Genomic DNA, 23,956 nt, shown 5'->3' on the forward strand with positions numbered 1-23,956 from the left:
AAACACGCTACCCGCTGTGCTATCGCTCCAGCCCCCCCTTATATATATATATATATATTTTTTTTTCTTGGGCCACACCCAGCGATGCTCAGGGGTTACTCCTGACGGTGCTTGGGGACCATAAGGGATGCCGGGAATTGAACCCAGTTCGGCCACGTGCAAGGCAAATGCCCTCCCCTCTGTACTATTGCTCCTGCCCCCAGGCTCCCCCCCCCTTAGAAATGTTTATCAACAACAATATTTGGGGGCCTGGGGGAGAACTGAGTGGGTTGAGTGGAGCTTCACAGGCGGGAGGCCCTCGTTGGGTTCCCGGCACCTACACAGACCCCGGAGGGGGCGGGTTCCCAGCCCACAGCACCACCGGGATGGCCCCCACGCGCCAAAGTACAGAAACAATGATATCTGACATTATGTCAGAACCCCCCTCGACCCCTGTCCCCACTTCGCCCGGGTCTCTGCTTGGGAAGCCTGGCTCCCTCTGTTCCCTTCCTCCTGCGGTGCGAGCCCTCGGCCCTTCTCTAGCGGGACCCCCTCGGGAGCCCACCCCCTCAGGGGAGCACAGAAGCAGATGACTCAGATGGTGCGGGCCTCTGGGTGGGAGGGACGGGTGGGCGCGGGCCGGGGCTAGGGGAGAGAAGGCGCCTGAGGGGCAGTTTCTGTGCTTTGGCTTGAGTTTTCCCTCTCTAGGACAGGGTGAGACGCGTGCAGGAAGTGGCCCGCGGGTGGCACTGGGCTTGTCACCGCCAGCCCGTTCTGCTCCAGGCATTGAGAACAGTGCCCCAAGCAAAAAAAAGATGCTCCCGTGGCCGACAGAGCCTTTGTCCAAGAGCCGTGGGGCGGGGGGCACCAGCCAGCGCTGGTTCGGGTGCGGGTCCGCAGGGACCCTTGGGAACTGCTCGGCGGACTAGTGACAGTTGGGAAAATGGCGAGGGCTCCCTGACCTCTGTTCTGTCGGGTTTCTGAACTGTGGAGCAGCACTCTTGTCGGCTCTTCGTCAGGGGCCACCCCTGGCGGTGCCCGGGGCTTACTCCTGGCTCTGTGCTCAGGGATCACGCTGGTGGGCTGGGCACTGAACCTGGGTTGGGCGCGTGCCAGGTAAGCACCTTACTTGCCGTACCATTAATACTATTTGGGGGCCTGAGCGATAGTAAAGCATCTAGGACACGAGCCATGCATGAGGCTGACCTCCGTTCTGTCCCCGACATCCAAGGCGGTTTCAGGAGTGATCCAGAGCACAGAGCCAGGAGTCAGCCCCGAGCACTGTCAGGTGAGGCTCAAAACAAAACAAAACAAAACAAAAGCCCGGTATATATATATATATATATTATTATTATTATTATTTTGATTTTGGAGACCCACCTAGCAGTGCTCAGAGCTGCTCTCAGCTCAGTGCTCCAGCATTGCTCCCAGCAGTGTTGGGGGGCCCAAGCCAAGCCAAGCCCCAGCCCTTTGAGTCGCGGGGGGGGGGGGGGGGGGGATTGTTCCCTTTGAGTTGCCGAGAGGCAGGGTGGTCCCCACAGGCGAAATCAATCTCTGGGGCCCCCCTAATTAGTGAGGACTCGGGATTCAGACGGGGAAGGTCCAGCTGCAGAGGCCTCCAGGGGGCTCGGGCGGGCTCTGGACACCGTGCTCGAATCTCCCTTCTCCGTCCCCTGTGGCCGCAGGTCCGCCGGCCCTGGCCGCCGCTCAGGGGGTGGTGGGACAGGCTCCCCCGACCCCCGGGTCCCCTGTCACACGGACCCACGCCAGGGGAGGCCCGGGCTGGGCCGGGGCCCGTGGCCACCGCCGGGGGGCGAGCCGGGCGGAGCGCGCGCGCCGGGCCGAGGCCGGGGGAGTCCCCGGCGACCCTTCCCGCGGGGGTCCCGGGCCCGGGGCGGGGGCGGGGGTAGCGGGGCGGGGGCTCCGCCCCGGGCGGCGCGGGCGGGGCGCGGGCCCGGGAGGCCATTGGCTGCGCGCGCGGGGGGACTGTTCGCTCCTACGGGCTGTAGATGGAGCTGTCCGGCCCGGGCGAGGGGGACGGCGCCCGCGCTCGGTTCTTCTTCTCGGCGGCCGGCCCGAGCGGGGCTCAGCACTCCCAGGATGCAGTTTGTGTCAACACGGCCGCAGCCGCAGCAGCTGGGCCTGCAGGGCCTGGGGCTGGACGGCGGCAGCTGGGGCTGGGCGCAGGCGCTGCCCGCCGACGAGGTGTGCCACCAGGAGCCGGCGCTGCGCGGGGACATGGCCGAGGGGATGCCGCCCATGCAGGTGGGTGCCGCCCGCCGGGCGCCATGGCCGCGCGTGGGGCGGGGGCGGGGGCGCGGGGCGCGGGGGGCGCGGGCAGGCCGCGGGGAGACCCGGGGGGCGCGGGGAGGCCGCGGGGAGGCCGCGGGGGGCGCAGGGCCCGCGGGGCGCGGGGAGGTCTCGGGGGGCGCGGGGAGGCCGCGGGGGGCACGGAGGCCCCGGGGGGCGCGGGGGGCGCGGGGAGGCCTGGGAGGCGCAGGAGGCGCGGGGAGGCCCGGGGGGCGCGGGGAGGCCCAGGGGACGCGGGGCGCGCAGGGAGGCCGCGGGGGGCGCGGGGGGGTCCCAGCGGGGCCCCGGGGGGCGCGGGATAGCGGGGATCCCGCAGACCCGGGCCGCACTCGCCCCCCGCAGGCCCCGCCGCGGCCGCCGCGCGCGAGGAGGCCCCGATGGCCGCCCCCCGCCGCGCCTGCCTCCCGAGGGCCCCCGGCTCGCCCGGGTCCCGCGACCCCGGGGTGGCGGACCCCCGCCGGGGCGGCCCGGCCTTGTCCCCCCCGCGCTCGGCAAAGTTGGCTGCGTTGGAGACCGGCCGGGGCAGGACGCGCGCCCCCAACCCCCCCAGCCGTGCGCGCGGAGTCCCGGGGACAGGCTCCAGGCCCCCGCAGGCCCCACTGCACCCCCCACCTGAGCGCTGCAACCGCCGCGGGCCCCCCCCCACGCCCTCCCTCCAGCCCCCCGTGCTGGGGCCTGGTCCTGTTCTGACAAGTCAGCGGCTGATGATGTTCTTGGGCCGTTTTTGCAGCTTTGGAGCTCGGAAGGTGCCGCGAGGGGCGGGGGCCTGGTCCTCTCCAGCTGTCAGCCCTGTCCACCTGCTGCCCGCTGGCCAGTGAGGCCCACGGCTCCCGAGCGGAGGGGCCAGCGGGAGTCCCACCGCCGCCCCTCTCTGTAGTAGGGCCAGCCGGCCGCAGGGGCGAGGAGAGGCGCTCTGCCCCCGACGCGGCCCCAGAGCAGAGAGGGAACCGTTGGCCTTTGCCCCCTCCTTGGGGTGTGTCCCCCGCCCCCACCTCCACCAGGGACTTTTCAGGACTCATCCTTCTGCTTCTGGGGACAAAAGGCTGCTTCAGTCTCTGGCCCTGGCCGGGCCCTTCCCTCCCGTCTGAGCCGAGTCCTGGGGCCCCGCAGCCCCGCGGCTCCTTGCCGGGAGATCTCCAGGCGGTTCAGGCCTGTGAGCACCCGAGTCCTGGAGAGAGCAGTCCCAGAGCGGGGGTGACCCGCGGGGGCTGCCGAAGGGGACATTGATGTCTACCGGGGCCTGAGGGGCAGGGACTGACCGCAGTGTGACCAGGGGTAGCGGGGACCAGCTGTCTCTTCCCCGGGCCGCCCTGCACCTCCCGCTGGGCCTCACCTCTGCGCTGCCCCGTCTTCCGCCCCGGCACACAGGCTCAAGAGTGGGACATGGACGCCCGGCGGCCGATGCCCTTCCAGTTCCCGCCCTTCCCGGACCGGGCGCCCGTCTTCCCTGACCGGATGATGCGGGAACCCCAGCTGCCCACGGCCGAGATCTCGCTCTGGACCGTGGTGGCCGCCATCCAGGCCGTGGAGAGGAAGGTGGACGCGCAGGCCAGCCAGCTGCTGAACCTGGAGGGCAGGACGGGCACGGCCGAGAAGAAGCTGGCGGACTGCGAGAAGACGGCCGTGGAGTTCGGCAACCACATGGAGGGCAAGTGGGCGGTGCTGGGCACCCTGCTGCAGGAGTACGGGCTGCTGCAGCGGCGCCTGGAGAACATGGAGAACCTGCTGCGGAACCGCAACTTCTGGGTGCTGCGCCTGCCGCCCGGCAGCAAGGGCGAAGTCCCCAAGGTACGTGGAGGTGCCCAGGGGCGGCGCATGGGACCCGCGATCACAGGCTCTACGGGATGTGTCCCCCGAGCCAGAGGAACCGCGGCCCCCTTCTGAGCTCCCGTGTCCTGTTCCCTGCACCGCCCGGGGCTGTTGCAGGCCTGTGGCCGTGTCCACTCGCCTGGGGATCGCGTCTGTCCTTCCTGGGCCACCCTGGTGGGGGCCAGACCCACCTCCCCACACCCACGCCCCCACCCTGTGCAGGCTGCAGCCGGGTGTGTGACCTCTGCTGGCCATGTCCTCACCCTGGAGCGGACACTCAGGCACGCATGGGCGCCCCACGCAACCCCGTCTTGCGCTCAGACCAAGGGAGCGGCCTTTCCCTGATCCTCCCCTGCCGGCTCCCCTCGCCTCCCCCTCTACACGTCTCACCAGCATGGAAACATCTAGTATCGCCCGTGTTCGGGATAAAGACCCCCGATTCCACCCTGGCCTGCAGTGAACACCCCTAATCCTGCTCCCCTTTATTTTATTTAAATGTTTCTGTTTGGAGGCCACACCTGGAGGTGCTCAGGGCTTAACTTCTGGCTCTGTGCTCAGGGATCACTCCTGGCAGCACCTGGGAGACCCTTTGGGGTGTCAGGATCGAACCTGGGTCAGCTGTGTGCCAGCTGTGCCGTCTCTCTGGCCCCTTGCACTCCCTTCACAGCAGAATTCCTTCCGTGAGGATTCTGGGCGCCATGCTTCCTTACTTCTCTCTCCCCTTTGCACCCTCATCACTCCCGTGATACCCGGAAGGTGATGGAGTGGCTGCAGGACCCCTCACGAGTCCGTGCGGCTGGCTAGTTGGGGCCCTCCTGCGACCTCGGACTCCTCACCCACTTCTCACCCCAGCCCTGGGATTTTCAGCAGATGACAAGCACCAGTCATTTTTTAAAAAATTTTTTAAAAATTATTATGACTTGCACGGGGAAGAGCCTGGCAAGCTCCCCCAGTAACCATGATGGGTCTCATTCCCCTGACCCCGAAGAGCCTCTAACGCGGCACCGTTGGGAAGGACGAGTAACGAGAGGCTGCTGAAATCTCAGGGCTAGGACGAATGGAGATGCTACTGAGCAAATCAGCCATCAACAGGATGACAGGGGTACAGTGACAGTGATTATCATTTCCTCTGTTTGGATTTTGACTCACCCCAAGGGGTACTCGGGGCTTACTCCTGGCTCTGTGCTCAGGATGCAGTGCCGGGGATGGAGCGTGGGCCGGCCATGGGCGAGCGCCTTCCTGCCACACCAGCCATGTTACTCTCACTGGCAGTGACTCCCAAGCCCCAAGCCCTCCAGGTGCGGCCCCAAAACCAAAGGAAACAAAAAGAAAAACAAAAGACCTGGGGCTGGAGCGATAGCACAGCGGGTAGGGCGTTTGCCTTGCACGCGGCTGACCCGGGTTCGATCCCCGGCATCCCATATGGTCCCCCAAGCACTGCCAGGAGCAATTCCTGAGTGCAAAGCCAGGAGTAACCCCTGAGCATTGTTGGGTGTGACCCAAAAAGCAAAAAAAAAAAAAAAAAAAAAAAAAAAGGACCTTCCTTGGTTTCCCCAGGACGGAGCCTCCTTGCTCGTCCCAAGTTCACGTCTGGGTTGTCCCCGGCGACTGTTTTCTGTCTGTTTCCTGTCCGTTGCGTCACAGCTTCGCTCAGTCCCACGCACACCGGTGTCCTGCCCGGTCTCGTGGCCAGGCCTGTGCCCTCTCTGCCCTGTGCCCGCGCTGGGCTGTGTCCGTCAGGCTCTGTCTCTCCTCCTGCCCCGTTCACCCTGTCGCATGCGGGTGAGGATCCGCCGTCCCGCCTGCACGCGGCTTCCAGGACCCTCTGGATTCTCGGCGGCCCCCGGGCTGCTGGCCCAGCTCTCTGTGCTGAGCCCCGAGCCCCCTTTCCTGACCCTCCCCCTGGCCCGGGGGCCACGCACCTTCCGGCCCTGCCGGCTGCGAGGGCCCTTTTCCTGTCTTCCTTTTCCGTCTGGGGGACGGGCACTCTGGGGCTGGCCTCTGTGCTCGAGAGGGAGCCCCGGCAGTGCTGGGGGCCTCCCTGGAGTGGCAGACAGCACAGTGAGCACCTTAGATCCTAAGCCGGCTCTCCGGGCCCCCGGCTCCTGCTCTCGTGCTCCCCGAACGACACCCCCCCAGCCCTCCCAGCCCTGTCCTCATGTCTCCGCTTCCCAGGTCACGTGGCTCCTTAACCCCCCGCCCTGTCTCTTACCGTCCAGGCGGGGCCCCGAGCGTCCACTCGGCTTGGGGCCTCCCTGCTCGTCGGTCTGGCTGGGCGGCTCTGGGGGCCGCATGCCAGCAGTGTGTGTCCAGGGCCTCAGGTGTTGTTGTGTGATCCCCGGTGGTGGTGCCGTGTGTGTTGAACTCCCCGTGCTTGGCTGTGGGGCTTGTGAGCAGACACGGGTCCCCCAGGATGACGGTGTGGCCATGGGGTCCGGAGGGCCTGTTTGTGCGTCTTGGCTCTCATGGGCCCGCGCTGGCCACTGGCAGTGACTCTCACTGGCCTCGCTGGCCCTCGCTGTGGGCATCCCGTCTTGAGTGTCCCGAGCTCTCCTGGAGAGAAGCAGAGTGTAAAAAGCCATCTGTAAGTAAATCCCCAGCAGGGCCCCCCGAGTCTCGGGCTTCCCGTCTGTGAAATGAAGCTTCTAACAATTTGTCAGGTGGTGGGGTCGTTGATTTTGTCTGTGGAGAAGGCGCTGCGGCGTGTGGTGCAGGTTACTCCGGACCGAGCAGCTCCAAGGATGATTCTGCATCATCTTGCAGTTCCCGTGGCTCAGGCTGGGGGTCGCTCAGCTGGGGGCTGCAGCTCTGGGGTGAGAGGGCAGCTGCTGGCTGGGGGACCCCGGAGCTGTGACGGGGCAGGGGTCCGAGTGTTCTCCGCTCAGGACACTGAGATGGCCGTGGGGTCATCACTCCTCGTCTGTGTTAGACGGGGACGACCAAGCGGCCAGGAAGGGGGAGCCCAGTTGCTGGGGGACGTAGGTCTAGACGAGCCCCATGGCGGTGGCGGGGCGCCTGGGGAGTGTCAGCAGATTCTCGGTGGCCGCTGGGCCACGGTCAGCCTGTGGCGTCCGGGCCCGTGTGGATTCTGGCTGTCCTGTGACCTGCAGGTCATTTGTGTGTGGCCTTTTCTTTCTTCCTGTGGCTTTTGGGCCACACCTGGGGTGCTCAGGGCTTACTCCTGGCTCTGTGCTCAGTCCTGGCGGGGGTTTGGGGACCATATGGGGTATCCCGGGGTTTAGCCCCGGGCAGGGCAGACAAACGCCCAGGGCCCCAGCAAGAGCCTTTTCTGCCCCTAGTTGGCCAGTGCCCTGTGGCTCTGATGTTCCGTGTCCCCCCCACCCCCTGCCCCCCGCCCCACGGCCTCAGGAGTGGAGAGTTCCCAACTCCGGGCCGCGCCTCCGGAGGTAACTCGTAGCGGCGGGAAGGTGGCAGCGGAGACAGGCCTGCCCTGGTCAGTTTGGGCCGTGAAGGACAGTTGACTAGAGCCGCTCAGAGGGGCTGCAACGCTGCGGCTGGCGCGGGAGGCCGGGCGGCGTCATCCCAGAGCCCACAGCGGGGACTATGAGGACGGGAAGTGGCCGGAGAAGGGGTGAGGGCCTGGGGCAGGTGAGGAAGGAGGAAAGTGGTGGGCACACGCCAGGTGGGAGAAAGTTCCAGAAAGGCAGCTTGCTATTCCTTTTTTTTTTTTTTTGGCTTTTTGGGTCACATCCAGCGATGCTCAGAGGTTACTCCTGGCTCTGCACTCAGGAATTACTCCTGAGTACAGGGACTATGTGGGATGCCGGGAATCGAACCCAGGTCGGCTCCGTGCAAGACGAACACTCTCCCCGCTGTGCTATCACTCCAGCCCTGCGGCGCTTGTTTTAGTTAGCGTCATTTACCAACAGACCCATCCCCTCCCGCCCCTTCTCCTCGGGTAACCTTGCTTCTCCGACAGAGGTCCGGGAGCTTGGTTACTTTCTTTCTTCTTCTTCTTCTTATTTTTTTTTCTTTGCTTTTTGGGTCACACCTGGCGATGCTCAGGGGTCACTCCTGGCTCTGCACTCAGGATTTACTCCTGGCGGTGCTCGGGGGACCATATGGGATGCTGGGAATTGAACCCAGGTCGGCCGTGTGCAAGGCAAACGCCCTCCCCGCTGTGCTATCGCTCCAGCTGTCTTTCTGGTTTTGTTGTGTTGTTGTTGTTAAATTGCAGTTTGTCAGTCTTCATGTATTTGCGGGGACTTTGTGGGAGTTTGGGGTCATCCCGGCAGTGCTCAGGGCTTACTCCTGGCTCTGCTCTCAGGGACCACTCCTGGCGGGGCGTGGGGGCAGATGGGATGCGGGGATAGAGCCTGAGTCGGCTGCCAGAGGTGCTCCTGGGCCAGCTGGGTGGCCTGAGGGCCATGGGTGCGGGGGGGCCCCCCGAGGCTGACCTGGGGGGCGGGGGAGTACGAGAGGAGGAGCTGTGGGGTCAGAGGGGGCTTGCCTGTGTCGGTCACAGGGTGAAGTGACTCGGGGTGACTGGCCTTGCGGGTGCCTTCCGGTGAGGGGGAAGCCCCTTTCCCTCCTGAGCCCGTGGCCTGGGTCACAGGACCCCATGGACAGTGGGCACGGTTCAAACGCCCCCCAATACTTGGTGATTCTGGGCTAGGTGCTTGCAGATGGCGGGGACCCGGTGAGCTAACCGGGCAGCCCCCACCTTTTATTTATTTATTTATTTTTTGCTTTTTGAGCTGGAGCGATAGCACAGCGGTAGGGCGTTCACCTTTCACTTGGTCAACCCCTGTTCGATTCCTCAGCCCCTCTTAGAGAGCCCGGCAAGCTACCGAGAGTACCGTGCCCGCACAGCAGAGCCTGGCAAGCTCCCCGTGGATGTGCCAAAAACAGTAACAAATAAGTCTCACAATCGAGAGACGTAACGTGCCCGCTCGAACAAATCGATGAGCAACGGGATGACAGTGACAGTGACAGTGCTTTTTGGGTCACACCCAGCAATGCTCAGGGGTTACTCCTGGCTCATGATCTCAGGAATTAGTCCTGGCGGTGCTTGGGGGACCCTATGGGATGCTGGGAATCGAACCCAGGTCGGCCAGGTGCAAGGCAAATGCCCTACCTGCTCTGCTATCGCTCCAGCCCTCCCCCCCTTTTTTTTTGTAGCCCCCACCTTTTGATTTTCCTTATTTCAGGGATGAAATGGGTCCCCTGTGCCCTGGCCTCACATACAGGTTCTCGAACAGGTTCCACTGCTCCCTGGAGCCCACCCTGAGCTCCCAGCCCGGGACCTGGACGTGAAAAGATGAAGTCAGGGTTAATTGCACGCAGGACTGCGGGGCAGACCGTGACTGGAGAGGGCCAGGGCCAGCGTCGGGGGCTGGATGGGGGGGGAGCAGGAGGGTGCGGGCAGGCGGCTGCAGGGCGGGGAGGGGCCAGCTTGCGGGACGTGAACTCTGGCTCCCGCTGGCCCAGGTGCCCGTGACCTTCGTGGACATCGCCGTGTATTTCTCTGAGGACGAGTGGCAGAACCTGGACGAGTGGCAGAAGGAGCTGTACCACAACCTGGTGAAGGAGAACTACCGGACGCTCATGTCCCTGGGTAAGCGCGTCGGGGTGCGGGGCCTCGCACTGGGCGCTGCCCTGTCTCCGGGCACCGGCATGAAACCGCTAGGCCAGTTGCTGGGTCTGGGCAGGTGTGGGCCGTGGGACCCCTGAGCTCTGCTTGCTGGTACCCACACGCCCCCCGCCACCCCCCAGAACAGACGAGACGAGGGCACGTCACAGGGCACGACCGTGTCCCGCGGCCCTCGCGGAGACGGTTCCTGGGCTGGACACGGGTCTGCAGACTCGGCACCTGCAGGACCGGGACCACCACTGTCTCGGGACGGAGTCGGGGGACACGGCGTGGGGGGGGGCTCTGCCATGGCCCCCGTTCCCCGAGGCCCGTCTCACTCGCTCACCCGTCCTTCCCCCCGCAGACGCTGAGGCGCCGCCGCCCAAGTCCGACGGCCCGTCGCAGCCCGAGCCCCGGGAGGAGCCGTGTGTGTGGGAGCAGCGCGAGCCCGAGGACAGGGACATCCTCCTGGAGCCCGACCCAGGTGCGGGGGGCCGGGGGGGCCGTCTGGGGGTGGCCGAAGGGCAGGCTGAGCCTGACTGATGCTGGGACACCGGGGGTCTGTCCTACACAGACCCTGCCCCTCCCCGGCCCGGCTGCGTATGGGGCATGGAGTTGGCTGCTGGCCCCACGGTGCCCTTGAGGTCACCCTTGGGGCCCGGCTGTGTCCCCGAGGTCCGTCTCAGGGGCCCGGCGCTCCCGGGCGTGTGGGCCGGGCAGAGCAGGTGCCCTGACTCTTCTCTGCCGGGCGGTCTCGGTCTTAGCCATCCCCTACAGCGCGCATGCGTCCTCTCTCTGGAGCGCCGCTGCAGGGGGCTGCTTCTCCCCCTCAGACCGGTGGGCTGCCCCTGCGTGGTTTCTCCCTGCCCCGAGCACAGCCTGCACCGCCTCTGGCCCAACCCTCGACCCTCCCTCCACCTTCCCAGTGGATCAGGGCGTGGCTCAGAAGTTGTGTAGGTATCAGATTCTGGAACATTCCATCGCAAGAAGCCCCAACCCCTGGCGCATATGCTGCCTGAGCCCATGTGCTGCTTGTGCCCACGTGCCCGAGCACATGTGGTGCCTGAGCACATGTGTTGCCCGCATCTCCCCCCTTGAGATGTGTACTTTCATGCTTTCGTGTCCAGTGCTAGGATGTGTGTAGAGCTCTCTCCACCCTTGGAGAAGCCCGAGTTCTCTCTTGAGCGTGTTCCTCCTACTGTTTTTTCTTTTCCACTTATCCCTCCTTCCTTCCCTCAGAAACCTCTAAATAAAATCTGTTACTTCACAAAAAAAAAAAAAAGCCCCAACTCCCCTTAGCTGCCCTCTTGCATTCCTCGATCCCCTCCCAGCCCCCCACCCTCACCACACACACACACACACACACACACACACACACACACACACACACACACATCAGCCCCAACACTTCTGCTCTGAAACCACTCACCGGATGCGCACCGATGGCCCTTGGCGTGGTGATAGCCACGGCCACTCCTGGCCAGCACCTCCCATCAGAGCCTGCTTCTCTTTCCCTCCCGTTAACCTTCGCAAGTGCCTCCTGACCCTGTCACATGAAGGTGGAGAAATATTTCCTCCCTGTCTGTGTTTTTTTTTGGGGGGGGTCATACCCAACGATGCTCAGGAGTTAACTCCGGCACTGCACTCAGGAATTACTCCTGCAGTGCTCGGGGGCCAGCCACGTGCAAGGCAAACGCCCTCCCTGCTGTGATATCTCTCCAGCCTCTCTAATTCACTTTTAATAGGCTTTGTGCATAGGGTTAACAGGGTTTGAGTTTCCTTTGTCCCATGTGACGGGCCCGCCTTCCCAGCCTGCCCTGGAGAGCCTTGCCCTGCTCCTGTGTTGGGCGACACCTGTCTGCCTGTCTCTGGGCTCTTGGCTCGACCCCGCTGGTCTGTCTCCTTAGTTCACTTCCTCAGTGTCTTTTGGTTTTGTTTTGTTTTTTGTTTTGGGGCCACACCCAGTGACGCTCAAGGCTCACTCCTGGCTCCGCACTAGGGATCACTCTGGCAGTGCTCAGGGGTCTCTATGGGTGCCGGGGATGGAACCCAGGTCACCCGCGTGTAAGGCAGGCGCCCTCCCGCCAGGCTGCTGTGCAGTCTCAGTCCCCGTAGCCACACAGTAAAGCTGGGGAGAGAGAAGCCCCCCTTCTTGTTTCCTTGAACTGCTTTGGCTGTTGGGGGGCGACCCTCACTGCTTCTGGGACCCTGCACCTTCCCATGCCTCCGGTCTCCGGCCAGCCCCGCATGCCGCGTGGCCCTTGCCCCTGTGTCCTGGTCCTCCTGCTGCTTGGGGTCCCCGCCACCACCTGAAGAAACACGTCACCCCTTCTCACCCAGCCCCTGCCCCCACTCACTCCCCTGACGAGTGCTATCTGCCATGTGCCTGCCCCAACTGTGTCTGGGTGACCGGCCTCCAGGAAAGAAGCCAGCCGGGGACAGCTCAGTGGTCAGCGCCTTCCTGCAGGCGTGAGGCCAAGAGCTTGAGCCCCAGCCCTACCCTGCTGGCCGTGCCTGGTGACACAGCCGTGTGGCCCCACAGCCCCGGGGGGAAGCAGTGGAGTGAGGAGGTCCCCTCCAAGCCCCTCACCCTGTGACCCTCCGTCCCCAGAAGCAGAGGCCCTGGTGCCTGCGCAGGACGCGGCCTCGCAGGTGAAGCGTGAAGCCCCTCTGTGTGACCGCGCCCAGCGGGGGCTGGAGGACAGAGCCGTGGCCACGGAGTCCATTACTGGTGAGTGCGCCCAGCGCCGCTGGACACGGGATCCCCGGGGACGCAGGGCCACGCGGGCAGGGCGCGTTCTCTCTGCTCTCTCATAGTGACTCTTCCTCCCCATTTTCGGGCCACTCCCAGTGGCGCTCGGGGGATCGAACCCCAGCCGGCCTCGTGCAAGGCCAGCGCCCTCCCTGCTGGACACTTGCTCCTGCCCGAAACAGAAAAATGTTTCCTGGGGGCTGGAGCGATAGCACAGCGGGGAGGGTGTTTGCCTTGCACGCGGCTGACCCGGGTTCGATTCCCAGCATCCCATATGGTCCCCTGAGCACTGCCAGGAGTAATTCCTGAGTGCAGAGCCAGGAATAACCTTTGAAAAATACTGTTTCCGAAGGTTAAGCCACCAGGTTCCTGGAAGGTGCTGGGGCACCAGTCTCAGGACCCCGGCCCGAGCACTCGCTTCTGAGAGATCCTGGGAGTTCCTGAGGCGCCCGGGACCACCCAGTCCTGGGGGGGCAGCTGCCTCAGGGCCAGGCTGTCTGGAGGCGGAGACGGGAGCGGGGGGGAGAGGCGGGGTGGGGGATGGGCACTGACCCCTTGGCCACTGACCCCTTGGCCACTCTCCTCCCAAAAGCAGACTCGCCGGCCTCGGGCCCGGACCTCCTGTCCCGCATCAAACAGGAAGAGGCCCCGTGCGTGTGGGACCAGCAGGACCTGACCGACAGGGATATCCCCACAGACCCCAATTCAGGTGAGCCGGGAAGGCTCTCAGCCCACGCAGCCGGCGTCGGCCAGAGGCACAGAAAGGCCCAGAACCTGCGCCACGACGAGGCCAGGCAGCCACGGGGCTGTTTGGAGAGCAGGGAGGACGCGGGGAGGAACTTGCTAGAGGAGCCCCGGTGTCGGCCGGTGACACGCCCGCAGAACTGTGCTAAAACTTGGTCTATGGTGATTTGGGGGCCTTAGCAGAGGCCACACCCAGCAGTGCCCCGCGGTCCCCGGGACGCCTCCAGCCCGCTGCACTGAGACTGAGCTTTAAAGAGAGCCCGAGGGGCCGAGTCAGAGCCCGGCGTGAGCACTGGCACGTGTGTCCCCCTAAGGCCGAGATACCCCAGCGCTTCCAGGGGCGGGGAGATAGCCTTCTCTCTCGCGGGGCTCACGGCCCTCTGAACGGTGGTCCGGGCAGGCTCCGGGAGCGGCCCCCCAGCTCACAGCAGCCACGGAGAGGGGCTCCCTCGGGGAGGGATGCTCTGCCTGCCAGCCCGTGGTGTGTGAGTGTGTGGGTGTGTGACTCTGTGGATGTTGAGTCTGTGTGTGGTGTGTGTTTGTGCTGAATGTGTAAGTGTTATTGAGTGTGTGCGTGTGTTGAGTATGTATAGTGTGGAGTGTGTGGTGTTGAGTGTATGTGAATGAGTGTGTGGTATTTGTGTATGTGGTGTTGAGTGTGTGAGTACATGGTATTTGTGTGGGTGGTATTTGTGTGTTTGAGTGTGTATGAACATGTGTTTGTGAGTGTATTTGTGAGTTTGTGAGTGTGAGTGGTATTTGTGTGTGTGGTGCTGAGCATGAGTGTGTATTTGTGTGTGTGTTGTGTTTGAGTGGTATTTGTGTTTGTGAGTGTGTGTGACTGAATTTTGTGTTTGTGTGTTGTGTGTGAGTGGTATTTGTGTTTGTGTGTGTGAGTGGTATTTGTGTCGTGTGTGAGTGGTATTTGTGTGTGTCGTGTGTGAGTGGTACTTGTGTGTTGTGTGTGAGTGGTATTTGTGTTGTGTGTGAGTGTATTTGTGTGTTTGTGAGTGTGTGTGAGTGGTATTTGTGTGTGTCGTGTGTGAGTGGTATTTGTGTGTCGTGTGTGAGTGGTATTTGTGTGTTGTGTGTAGTGGTACTTGTGTGTCATGTGTGAGTGGTATTTGTGTGTGCGGTGCTGAGCACGCATGTGGTTCTCCACACGCAGAGCTGGCGACCCCAGTGTCCTGTAGTTATGCCCCCGGCGCCTCCTGGTCCTTCTGTACCGGGAAGGTCCCCAGGGGAGCGGCGGGGGTTGGGGGCAGGAGGGGGTGGCCCTGGGCCGTCTGGGCAGAGGGAGAGGCCCGACCCAGGCTCCTTCCCTCCCCCAGAGTCGCTGCTCTCGGCGCACGACATCCTGTCCTGGATCAAGCAGGAGGAGCAGCCGTACCCCTGGGGCGCGCGCGACTCCATGGACGGAGAGCTCGGGCTGGACTCCGGCCCCAGTGAGTAACGCGGGGGGGCGCGGGGCTGGGGGGGCGGGGCTCTCCTGCTGCCGGCCGGCCGCGTCCTGGAGCTGCATCTCCTCTGGGGGCCTCCTGGCAGGGGCCCCCGTGACGGGGGTTCCCCTCCCTCGGTCCGGCCTGGTGCCAGCCCCCTCCAGCAGGGGCCACGCCCCGAGGCCCGCAGGGCAGGCTGGGGGCTGGGCGGGAGCCGAGCTGCCGGGGTCCCGGAAGGCCAGCCCAGAGCGGACACCGGTGGGCGCTTCCCGCAGTGGGGGTGGGCCGGGCACCGAAGGGCCCCGCGCCGGCAGCGGCCAATGAACGAAGCCGATGGCTAGTCCGGCGGGCAGGATGCGTGACTTGCACACGGCTGACCCGGGCTTCATCCCCGGTGCCCCAGATAGTCCCGGAGTCCCTGAGGGGAGTGACCCCTGAGCCCTGCCCGGGTGGTGAGGTTCTGGTGGTCGATGCTGGGACCCTCCTCCCCCCAACTGACGAGAGGGGATGGGAATGGTAAGCGCCAGGGAAAGCCGGGCTTTGGGGGCCGGGGAGAGTGTAGCGGGCGGGGCGCCTGCCTGGCCCACCCCAGCTCTGTCCCGGGCACTGCGTCCCGGCCCCTGAGCCAGCAGTGAGCTCTGAGCACCGCCGCGTGTGGCCCCCAAATAAAAAAACCCAAAAACAAAAAGAAAACTGGGGGCTGGAGTGATAGCATAGCAGGTAGGGCGCTTGCCTTGCACGCGGCCGACCCGGGTTCAATTCCCAGCATCCCATATGGTCCCCTGAGCACCGCCAGGAGTAATTCCTGAGTACAGAGCCTGGAGTGACCCCTGTGCATCGCTGGGTGTGACCCAAAAAGAAAAAAAAAAGAAAAGAAAACTGGGGGTGAGTAGGGCAGAGGCAGGGCAGGCCACCGGGAGCAGGTGCACATGTGGCTGGGCCTGTCCATGCAAGGACACCGGGAGGGACAGGTCAGGCCCGTTTTCGTCCTGATGTGAGTGAGTCGGGGGGGCGGGTGGGGGGGCGGTTCCCACGGCCCGTGGCCGGCTGGTTTGCATTTGGACAGGCGTGCTCAGGAGTGGACGGGAGAGAGGAACGGGAGCAGAAAGCAGCAGGGCCACCGCTGGGGACACCAGAGGGGGGGGAGGTGACGGCCACCTGGGGTGGGGGCCGTGCACAGGGACCGGGTTCGGGGTGTAGTCCGGACTAGAGCTGGCGGCCTGCGTGGAGTGAGGATGAGGAGGCCGAGTGGCTCGTGCACTGGGGCCAGGCCTGCGGGGGCAGCGGAGGCTGACGAGAGGGGGAGGTTCGAGTGCTCGCTCAGGTCTGGATATTTTTGGGGTGAGCTTCGGGCCACACGTGGCAGTGCTCAGGGGCTGCCCTGGCAGGGCTCGGGACTCATGTGGTGCTGGGGGTGGAACCTGGGCCAACCGGGCAAGGCCGGTGTCCCACGGAGCTGGGTTGATGCAGGTCCCACCAGCCGCCCTGACTGTCCCGTGTCACAGGGGAAGGGCACCGTTCCCGCCAGGACCCCTCAGCCACGGCGGCACGCTGGGGCCCCTAGACCATCCTCAGAGAAGTTTCGGGCTCAGTGGTGTGTGGGCTAGAAGGGCTCTCCATCTCGCCCTACTTACACCGGCACTTTTACCTTTTGTTTTTATTTTTGTTTGGGGGGGGTGTCACACCTATCTGTGCTCAGGGCTCCCAAGTCTGTACTCAGGCGTCACTCCTGGCTCTGCTCAGGGCTGACTCCCGGCTCTGTGCTCAGGGCTCACTCCTGGCTCTGTACTCAGAGCTCACTCCTGGCTCTGCTCAGGGCTCACTCCCGGCTCTGTGCTCAGGACTCACTCCTGGCTCTGTGCTCAGGGCTCACTCCCGGCTCTGTGCTCAGGGCTCACTCCCGGCTCTGTGCTCAGGGCTCACTCCCGGCTCTGTGCTCAGAGGCTGCTCCTTGTGTTCTCGGAGCTTCCCCAGGGAACATATATGGTGTAGACATTGAACCTGGGCCAGCAGCGTGCAAGGAAAGTGCCTTCCCCACCTGGCCCTGCGTTTACACTTTTGTTAGGGCAGAAGGGTTTTCAAATCCAACCTTTTCTGCTCTCTTCGGAGCAAGGCACATTCCCTAGTCCTCTCAGCACCTTCCTGCACCCCCCCCACCCCAGCCCTACACTCCCCCACACCTAGACCTGACTCAGACTTAGTGCCCTGGCAACAGGTCAGACACAGTGCTCGCTGAGAATGGGGGAGCAGGGTGCCCTGAGCAGGGGGTGGGTGGGCGGCAAGTTTCTAACGGCCCCAGAGATAGCATGGCACTGTTTCCCCAGAAAGGCACGGGGCCGTGGGGCGGGGGCGGGGGTGCAGAGGCTTCCGGGAAGGGCACTCACTGAGCACCCCGTGGGGCTGGTCTGCCCGCACCAGTGTGCTGGGTCCCCAGAACTAGACAGGGCCTCACCCCTGCCGCGAGGGATCACCGGAGTACACGGAGACTCCTTCAGCAGTTTCCTGGAGATGGGCCCTGGGGGGCGGCCTCACCTGCCCGCAGCTCCCTCGAGGGGGTCCTCCTGGGAATTGATCTGGATGGGGCAGAGCAGGCGAGGCAGAGGGAGAAGCAAGGCCCTGCCACGGGGCACCCTGGGTGCGGGGCCCTGGGGGGGAGGGGCTCTCCCTGCTCTGTCTGTGCTGCTGGTACCTGCCTGAGCAATTTTTTTGGTTTTGTTTTCTGTTTTTGTTTGTGTTTTTTATTTATTTATTTATTTATTTATTTATTTATTTATTTATTTTGCTTTTTGGGTCACACCTGGCGATGCACAGGGGTCACTCCTGGCTCTTCACTCAGGAATTACCCCTGGTCGTGCTCAGGGGACCCTATGGGATGCTGGAATTTGAACCCGGGTCGGCCGCGTGCAAGGCAAACGCCCTACCCGCTGTGCTATCTCTCCAGCCCCTTGTTTGTGTTTTGGATTTTGGTTGGGCCACACCCGGAGGAGCTCAGGGCTCACTCCTGGCTCTGTGTTCAGGGCTCACTCATGGTGGGCTCAGGGGACCCTGTGAGATGCCGGGGATCGAACTCAGGCAGGTGCCCTACCTGCTGCACTATGGCTCCAGCCCACGGACAAGCTTTGTCTGGCTAAGGGGTTCCTTGGGGCTGGGCGGGGCAGGCTCCCCTGGGCCCACCGGCACGAAGCTTGGTTGGAACTGGGGTACGTGTGGCCTCTGGGAAGCAGATATCCCCGGACAGAGAAAGGGACAGCCAAAGAACTGCGTGGCAGAGGGCCAGCTTGACCTTCTCAGTCCCCCCCCATGCCCTGATGTCCCCCACAAGGGACGGGGACACCGCTGCAGTACGGACAGGATGGGTCTGGGGCGGGAGGCGGTGAAGGCGGCACAGCTGAAGGCCCAAGGCCACTGCCTGCCCTGGTGTCAGACTGCGGGTCCCACAGACCCTCCAAGTCGTGGAGCCCTTGGGACCCTCCACCCCCCAGACATGCACACAGGGAAAACATTGTTCCCGGGCAGGAACCGTCTCCCGGGGAGGGGCTCGGGAGCCTTCAGAGGGCACCGTGCAGGGGACCTCACACCTGCAGGCCGCTGACCTCTGGGGAACGCCCAGTAAGGGGAGGGGACACGAGGGTCCAGCCCGGGCCGGCCCTCCTGTAGGCCTCCATCCGGGCTTTGCCCTTTGATAAGTTTTAGCAGGTTCTTTCCCCCCAGTCAAGAGGCTCTAAGCTAGATTGGCACGGAACCCGCAGGAGGCAAGACGGGTCTCGGGCTGCCCTTCCCCACCCACCAGCCTGTAGGAGTGTTTACTGGCAGCTGCGTCACCTGCAGGAGTGCCTTCTAGAACCTTCCAGCAGAGGGCACTGGGTGGGGTTTCCTGGCCAGCTGAGTGCCACCTGCAGGCACTGCCTTCTAGAACCTTCCAGCAGGGTGCATTGGGCAGGGTTTCCTAGCCAGCTGAGTGCCGCCTGCAGGAGTGCCTTCTAGAACCTTCCAGCAGGGAGCACTGGGTGGGGTTTCCTGGCCAGCTGGGTGCCACCTGCAGGAGTGCCTTCTAGAACCTTCCAGCAGGGAGCACTGGGTGGGGTTTCCTGGCCAGCTGGGTGCCACCTGCAGGCACTGCCTCCTGGAGCGCTCCAGCAGGGGGCCTTTGGCAGGGCAGGGGGCCCCCTCGCCGGGGAGCTGTGGGTTGCACCCGCTGTCGCTAACCCGGTCTCCTCCTCCCGGTCCCAGGTGACAGCCTGCTCATGGTGAAGAACCCGACCCCGGCGCCCCCGCAGCCACCGCCCGCGGCTGCCCCGCCGAGCCTGCCCGCGCTGCCCGCCTCCGAGACGGCGGGCACGGCGGGGACCCCGAGCCGGGGCGCGGGCGCCCTGCTGGACGAGGCCTTCCCCGCGCTGCCCGGGGAGCGGGGCGCGGGCGCGGGCGCGGCGGGGAGCGGGGCGGCGCCGGGCGGCGGGGAGGGCGGCGGCGGCGGCGGCGGCAGCAACAGCAGCAACAGCGGCAGCAACAGTGGCAACAGCAGCAGCAGCGGCAACGGCAGCAGCAGCGGCGGCGGCGGTGGCGGCGGCACCGGCCCCGCGGGCGGCGCGGGGGGCGCGGCGGCGGGGGCGGCGGGGGGCTGCGGCAGCTGCTGCGCGGGCGGGCTGCGGCGGAGCCTCCTGGTGCACGGCGGCGGCGGCGGCGGCGGCGGCGCCCGCAGCAAGCCCTACTCCTGCCCCGAGTGCGGCAAGAGCTTCGGCGTGCGCAAGAGCCTCATCATCCACCACCGCAGCCACACCAAGGAGCGGCCCTACGAGTGCCCCGAGTGCGCCAAGAGCTTCAACTGCCACTCGGGCCTCATCCGCCACCAGATGACGCACCGCGGCGAGCGGCCCTACAAGTGCTCCGAGTGCGACAAGACGTACAGCCGCAAGGAGCACCTGCAGAACCACCAGCGGCTGCACACGGGCGAGCGGCCGTTCCAGTGCGCGCTGTGCGGCAAGAGCTTCATCCGCAAGCAGAACCTGCTCAAGCACCAGCGCATCCACACGGGCGAGCGGCCCTACGCCTGCGCCGAGTGCGGCAAGAGCTTCCGCTACAAGGAGTCGCTCAAGGACCACCTGCGCGTGCACGGCGGCGGCGCGGGGCTGGGTGCGCCCCGGCCCCCGCAGGCACCCCCCGAGCGGGACTAGGGCTGGGCCGGGGGGGCGGCCGGGGCCCCGCGCCCCCGCCGCCTTCTCGGCGCGCCCCCTCCCGCCCGCTGCCTGCTGGCCGTCTGCTGGAACCGAACTCGCACCCCGACCCGGGGGTGGGGGCGCCCCCCCCACCCCGGCACCTGGCCAGCCCGGACGCGTCGCTCGGCCCCCCCGGCTCGGGCTGGAGGAGAGTTGGTGGTCCCCGCCCCCCAGGGTTGGCCGAGCAGCTTCTTGCAAGGAGGGGCCAGCCACACACGGGGCGTGGGGGGCAACCTCGCCCTGACCCCCGGCGTGAAGTCCCGGTCGCGGTCACGGGGGTCCGCGGGCCCCCTCGGAGAGACGGACTTGGGGTCCCAGGGTCCGGAGGCGCCGAGTGAAGGGTACCATCTTCTCGACACTGCCTCGCGTTTCGGTAGCGCTTTATACTTTTTGTAAACGTGTTTTCTATCCGGTAACCACTCGCTCCCTTCGCCCGGCCCGGCGGGGTGGCGCGCCCCCGACTCCGAGGACAGCGGCCCGGGGGTACGCGTTGACCCGGGACGGCCGGACCCACGCACGGCTACCTCCCGAGGGACCCCCGGGCCCGCCGTGCTCCCGGAGGCTCCTCCAGGGCCCCTGGGCGGTGGGACCCGCCCCAGCCCGGCCCTCCCCGCACAGGCAGCTAGCTGGTGACCTCCGCTGGCCAGGGGCTCGGGGTAGCCCTCCTGGAGGCGACTCTCTGGGGCCGGGCAAGTGGGTGCTAGAATCTGAGCGCTCAGTCTGTCTTCCCTGAGCCTCCCAGCTGGTGCTATGTGCCCCTTCCTCTCCCTTCCCCCGCTCCCAGCCCCCGGGCTCGTGGACACGGACATAGCCCCCCACCCTCCCTCCGCCTGGGTGTGGGCACATCTGCTCCCCAGGGCCCCGCCGTCTCCATTTCTGTGTCTTGCATGGCACCAGGGTTCCTCATGTGTGTCTGACCCTGCCTGCGCCTCCCGGCCTCCCCGGACCTGCGCCCCGGCTGTGCTCAGACCCCTCCTCTCGCCAGGCGAGGGAATTCTCGGAGTTAAATAAAAGGCGTCCACTTTGCAGCCTGCACCTGCTCCAGGACGGTGGGGAGGGGGTTCCCCAGGGCTTCCCGCTGCAGTGGGGAGCCATGCAATTGGGGGGGTCCCTTACAGTGCCCTGGCCTGCTCACGGGAAGAGGCACAGAGCCCCTGAGCCAGGATGTGTGCTGGTCAGTGCAGGCGGAAGGGAAGCCCGGGCCGCTGTGGGGGCTGGGCGCGACCACAAGCGGGACCTCAGGATCTTGGGGTGGGGGCTGAGGACCCACTCTGCGTCCTGGAAGCCTGCCCGCCGGGTCCTTCCCAGCGCCACTGGGTGTGGCCCAAGACACACACTAGACATTTTTTTGCTGGCCAGATGGATGGCACGGGGGGTGGGCGCTTTCCTCGTCCGCGGCCGGCCTGGATTCAATCCCCAGCACCCTAGAGATGGTTTCCTGAGCTCCGCCACGAGTGATGCCTGAGCACCATCAGGTGTGGCCCAAGAACCAAAAAAATAAAGAAAATAATTTAAAAAAATAAATAAAACAAGGAAAATGAGACCAGCTTGTTTTTGTTTGGGGGCCACAGGAGCTGCTCCCAGCTTGTTCCCTGGGGTCATTCCTGGTGATGCTCAGGGGGACCGAGCAGTGCAAGCGGGGCCTCAGCCCAGCGGGTCTCCCTTCCCCTCCCCCCAGCTCTTGCAGGGATGAGGAGGGGAGACGCCTCCACTGAGACGCCGGCTCCAGCCGGTCCCTTGACTTTTCCCCTCAAGGAGCTGATTTCCAAAGAGGCCAGGGGCTCGCCCGAGGGTGCAGTGGTAGGCTCTGCGGTCTGTTCCAGTGCCTCAGCCCCACGCCCAGTGACCCCCGCCTCCAGCACCGCTGCGGGGCGCCCTCAGTGAGCCCCCGCGGCCGAGTCGAGCTGGTGATACCCCGGGGTGGACAAGGCGGTCTGCTCTGCAGCAAGGCAGCGTCTGGCTGGAGGTGGGGGGGATTTTTATTTTCCTTCTGATACTGTGTTCATTAAAATGCTTTGGATTCAAATACTCATGCATGCGGTAAAAACAAATCATAATAAAAAGACAAGTCAAAGAGGAAAATACCATTTTTCCCTGTTGAGAACCTACTGCTAAGCACTTCGGGGCCCCTCCAGGTCCGCACTGGGTTTCCCGGCTATCCAGTGGCCGCATTGCTGGCCCCGCGGCCTAGGACTGGGACGGGATCGTGAGGCCACAGCGTCCTGCCTTATTGCCCGGGCGCACACTTCACTCAGCTGCTTCCGGAGCTCTGATGTGAGCACAGCAGAAAGCGGGGTTCCCTAGCACCTCCAGGGCGTCTGGGCCAAGCTTCCGATGTGCAGTTGATGTCTGCAAGCAAGTGCGGGGTGAGGGGGCAGAGGGGGGAGGGCCTAAGGCTACTTGTGAGGAACCCTGAAGTCAAATAGTAGCGTGAACCAGGCCACTCCAATGGATGGGGCCGCTGGAAGGAGGCTGGAGGTCTCTTTTTGGGCTTGTTACATGGAATCCAGAATATTTTAGAAACACTGTATCACTGTATCACTGTCATGATTTGCTCCAGTGGCATTAGTAACATCTCCATGGCGAGACTTGTTACTGTTTCTGGCATATCAAATACACTACGGGTAGCTTGCCAGGCTCTGCCCTGTGGGTGGGATAGTCTTGGTAGCTTGCAGGGCTCTCTCAGAGGGGCAGAGGAATCGAACCTGGGTCGGCCGCATGTAAGGCAAAAGCCTTACCCGCTGTGCTATCGCTCCAGCCCCAATATTTTAGAAAGGCTTTAGAATTTGTTCAGGCATGCTGAGCCCTCGTTAGGTGGGTGGTACAGGGATTGGTGCCAACCATCCGTGGCACAGTGGCCTGTGGGCCGACGGAGCCAGATGCAGAGGAACTGGGCTGGCCAGAGATAGAAGCTGGACAGAGGGAGGTGAATTCCAGCTGAGGGGTGGAGGGCTGTGGAGGGCGATGGATGCCAGAATGGGGTAAGGACCCCCACGCAAAATACACACACACACACACACACACACACATACCACACACACACACACGTCACATATCTGAGATGATGGCCTTGCATCATCCAAGCGAGCCCTGTTTTAATTTTTTTTTGCTTTTTGGGTCACACCTAGTGATGCTCAGGGGTTACTCCTGGCTCTGCACTCAGGAATTACTCCTGGTGGTGCTGGGGGGACCATATGGGATACTGGGGATTGAACTCGGGTCTGCCGCATGCAAGGCAAACCCCTCCCTCCCACTGTACTAGAGAGCTCCAGCCCCACTAGCCCTGTTTTAGGTCCTTTCCTTCACCCCACACGCTGGCTATCCGAGGTGTGGGCAGTTGCCTGGCTGTGTTACCATTCACTCACTCTGAACCCACATGCCAGCCACCACAGAGGTTTCACTTGTTCATCTCTACAGAGACAGTGAACTTCCCCATAAAGTGAAAGGCAGGAAGCTCTTCCCCGAGACCAAGCTCTTAATTAAGATTGACAGGAAACTCTGCTCCGTGATTGGCTCCGTGAACCAAACACTGGGCAGCTTGGTTCAGACATGACTCCCCAGAGAAACGTGCTAACACCTTCCCCCATCCCGGCGTTCATCTTTCACCCTGCTTGAAATTTTCCATCAAGCAGGTCACCGTCTGAAATAGCCTTGGAGTTTTCTTTAGCTCACAAGTCAATTTTGTGTTTCTCTATATTGTTCCTCCATTGCATCTCCAGATGAGTGCTATGAACTTTACTGTATTTGGTTTTAATGATTAGTTTTGGGGCCACTCCTGGCGGTGCTCAGGGGATCCTATGTGGTGCCGGGGATCAGACCTGATTGGCTGCTATACCATCTTTCCAGCACTCATAAATAGTTTTAAATCACTGAAGTGCAAAGAAGCAGAGAGTAAGAATGGGAAATGTCAACTCCAAGATGTGGCCGAGAGGGCCAACAGGTACTTGCCTTGAACGCAGTAGATACAGATTTGATCCCCAGGTAGTCCCACCAGCTCTGCCAGGTGTGATCCCTGAGCGTAGAGCCAGGAGTAAACCCAGAGTACCACTGAGTGTGGCCCCCAAAGAAAAACAATAAACACTGTATGGGAAGTGCTTTCGTGGGACCCGGCACGGAG

At 63.9% G+C, this 23,956-nt stretch overlaps 1 protein-coding gene across 4 annotated transcripts; it reads left to right on the plus strand.

Moving 5' to 3' along the window:
* Nucleotides 1–1,908: 1,908 nt before the first annotated feature.
* On the plus strand, nt 1,909–21,921 carry ZNF282 (zinc finger protein 282). Of its 4 annotated transcripts, none has more exons than XM_055142457.1 (8): nt 1,909–2,244; nt 3,658–4,077; nt 9,550–9,676; nt 10,056–10,175; nt 12,303–12,422; nt 13,036–13,152; nt 14,519–14,632; nt 18,857–21,921. In XM_055142457.1, exons 1-8 carry the CDS (start codon nt 2,080–2,082, stop codon nt 19,795–19,797), a joined length of 2,124 nt encoding a protein of 707 aa, XP_054998432.1. In that variant the 5' UTR covers nt 1,909–2,079; the 3' UTR covers nt 19,798–21,921. The 4 variants fall into 4 exon arrangements, with proteins under 4 accessions (XP_054998432.1, XP_054998436.1, XP_054998419.1 ...); XM_055142461.1 differs by having other exon boundaries at nt 13,039–13,152; XM_055142444.1 differs by having other exon boundaries at nt 1,947–2,244; nt 12,306–12,422.
* The last annotated feature ends 2,035 nt before the right edge of the window (nt 21,922–23,956 follow it).

Source organism: Sorex araneus, chromosome 1 (assembly GCF_027595985.1).
Source record: "Sorex araneus isolate mSorAra2 chromosome 1, mSorAra2.pri, whole genome shotgun sequence".
Taxonomy (NCBI): domain Eukaryota; kingdom Metazoa; phylum Chordata; class Mammalia; order Eulipotyphla; family Soricidae; genus Sorex; species Sorex araneus.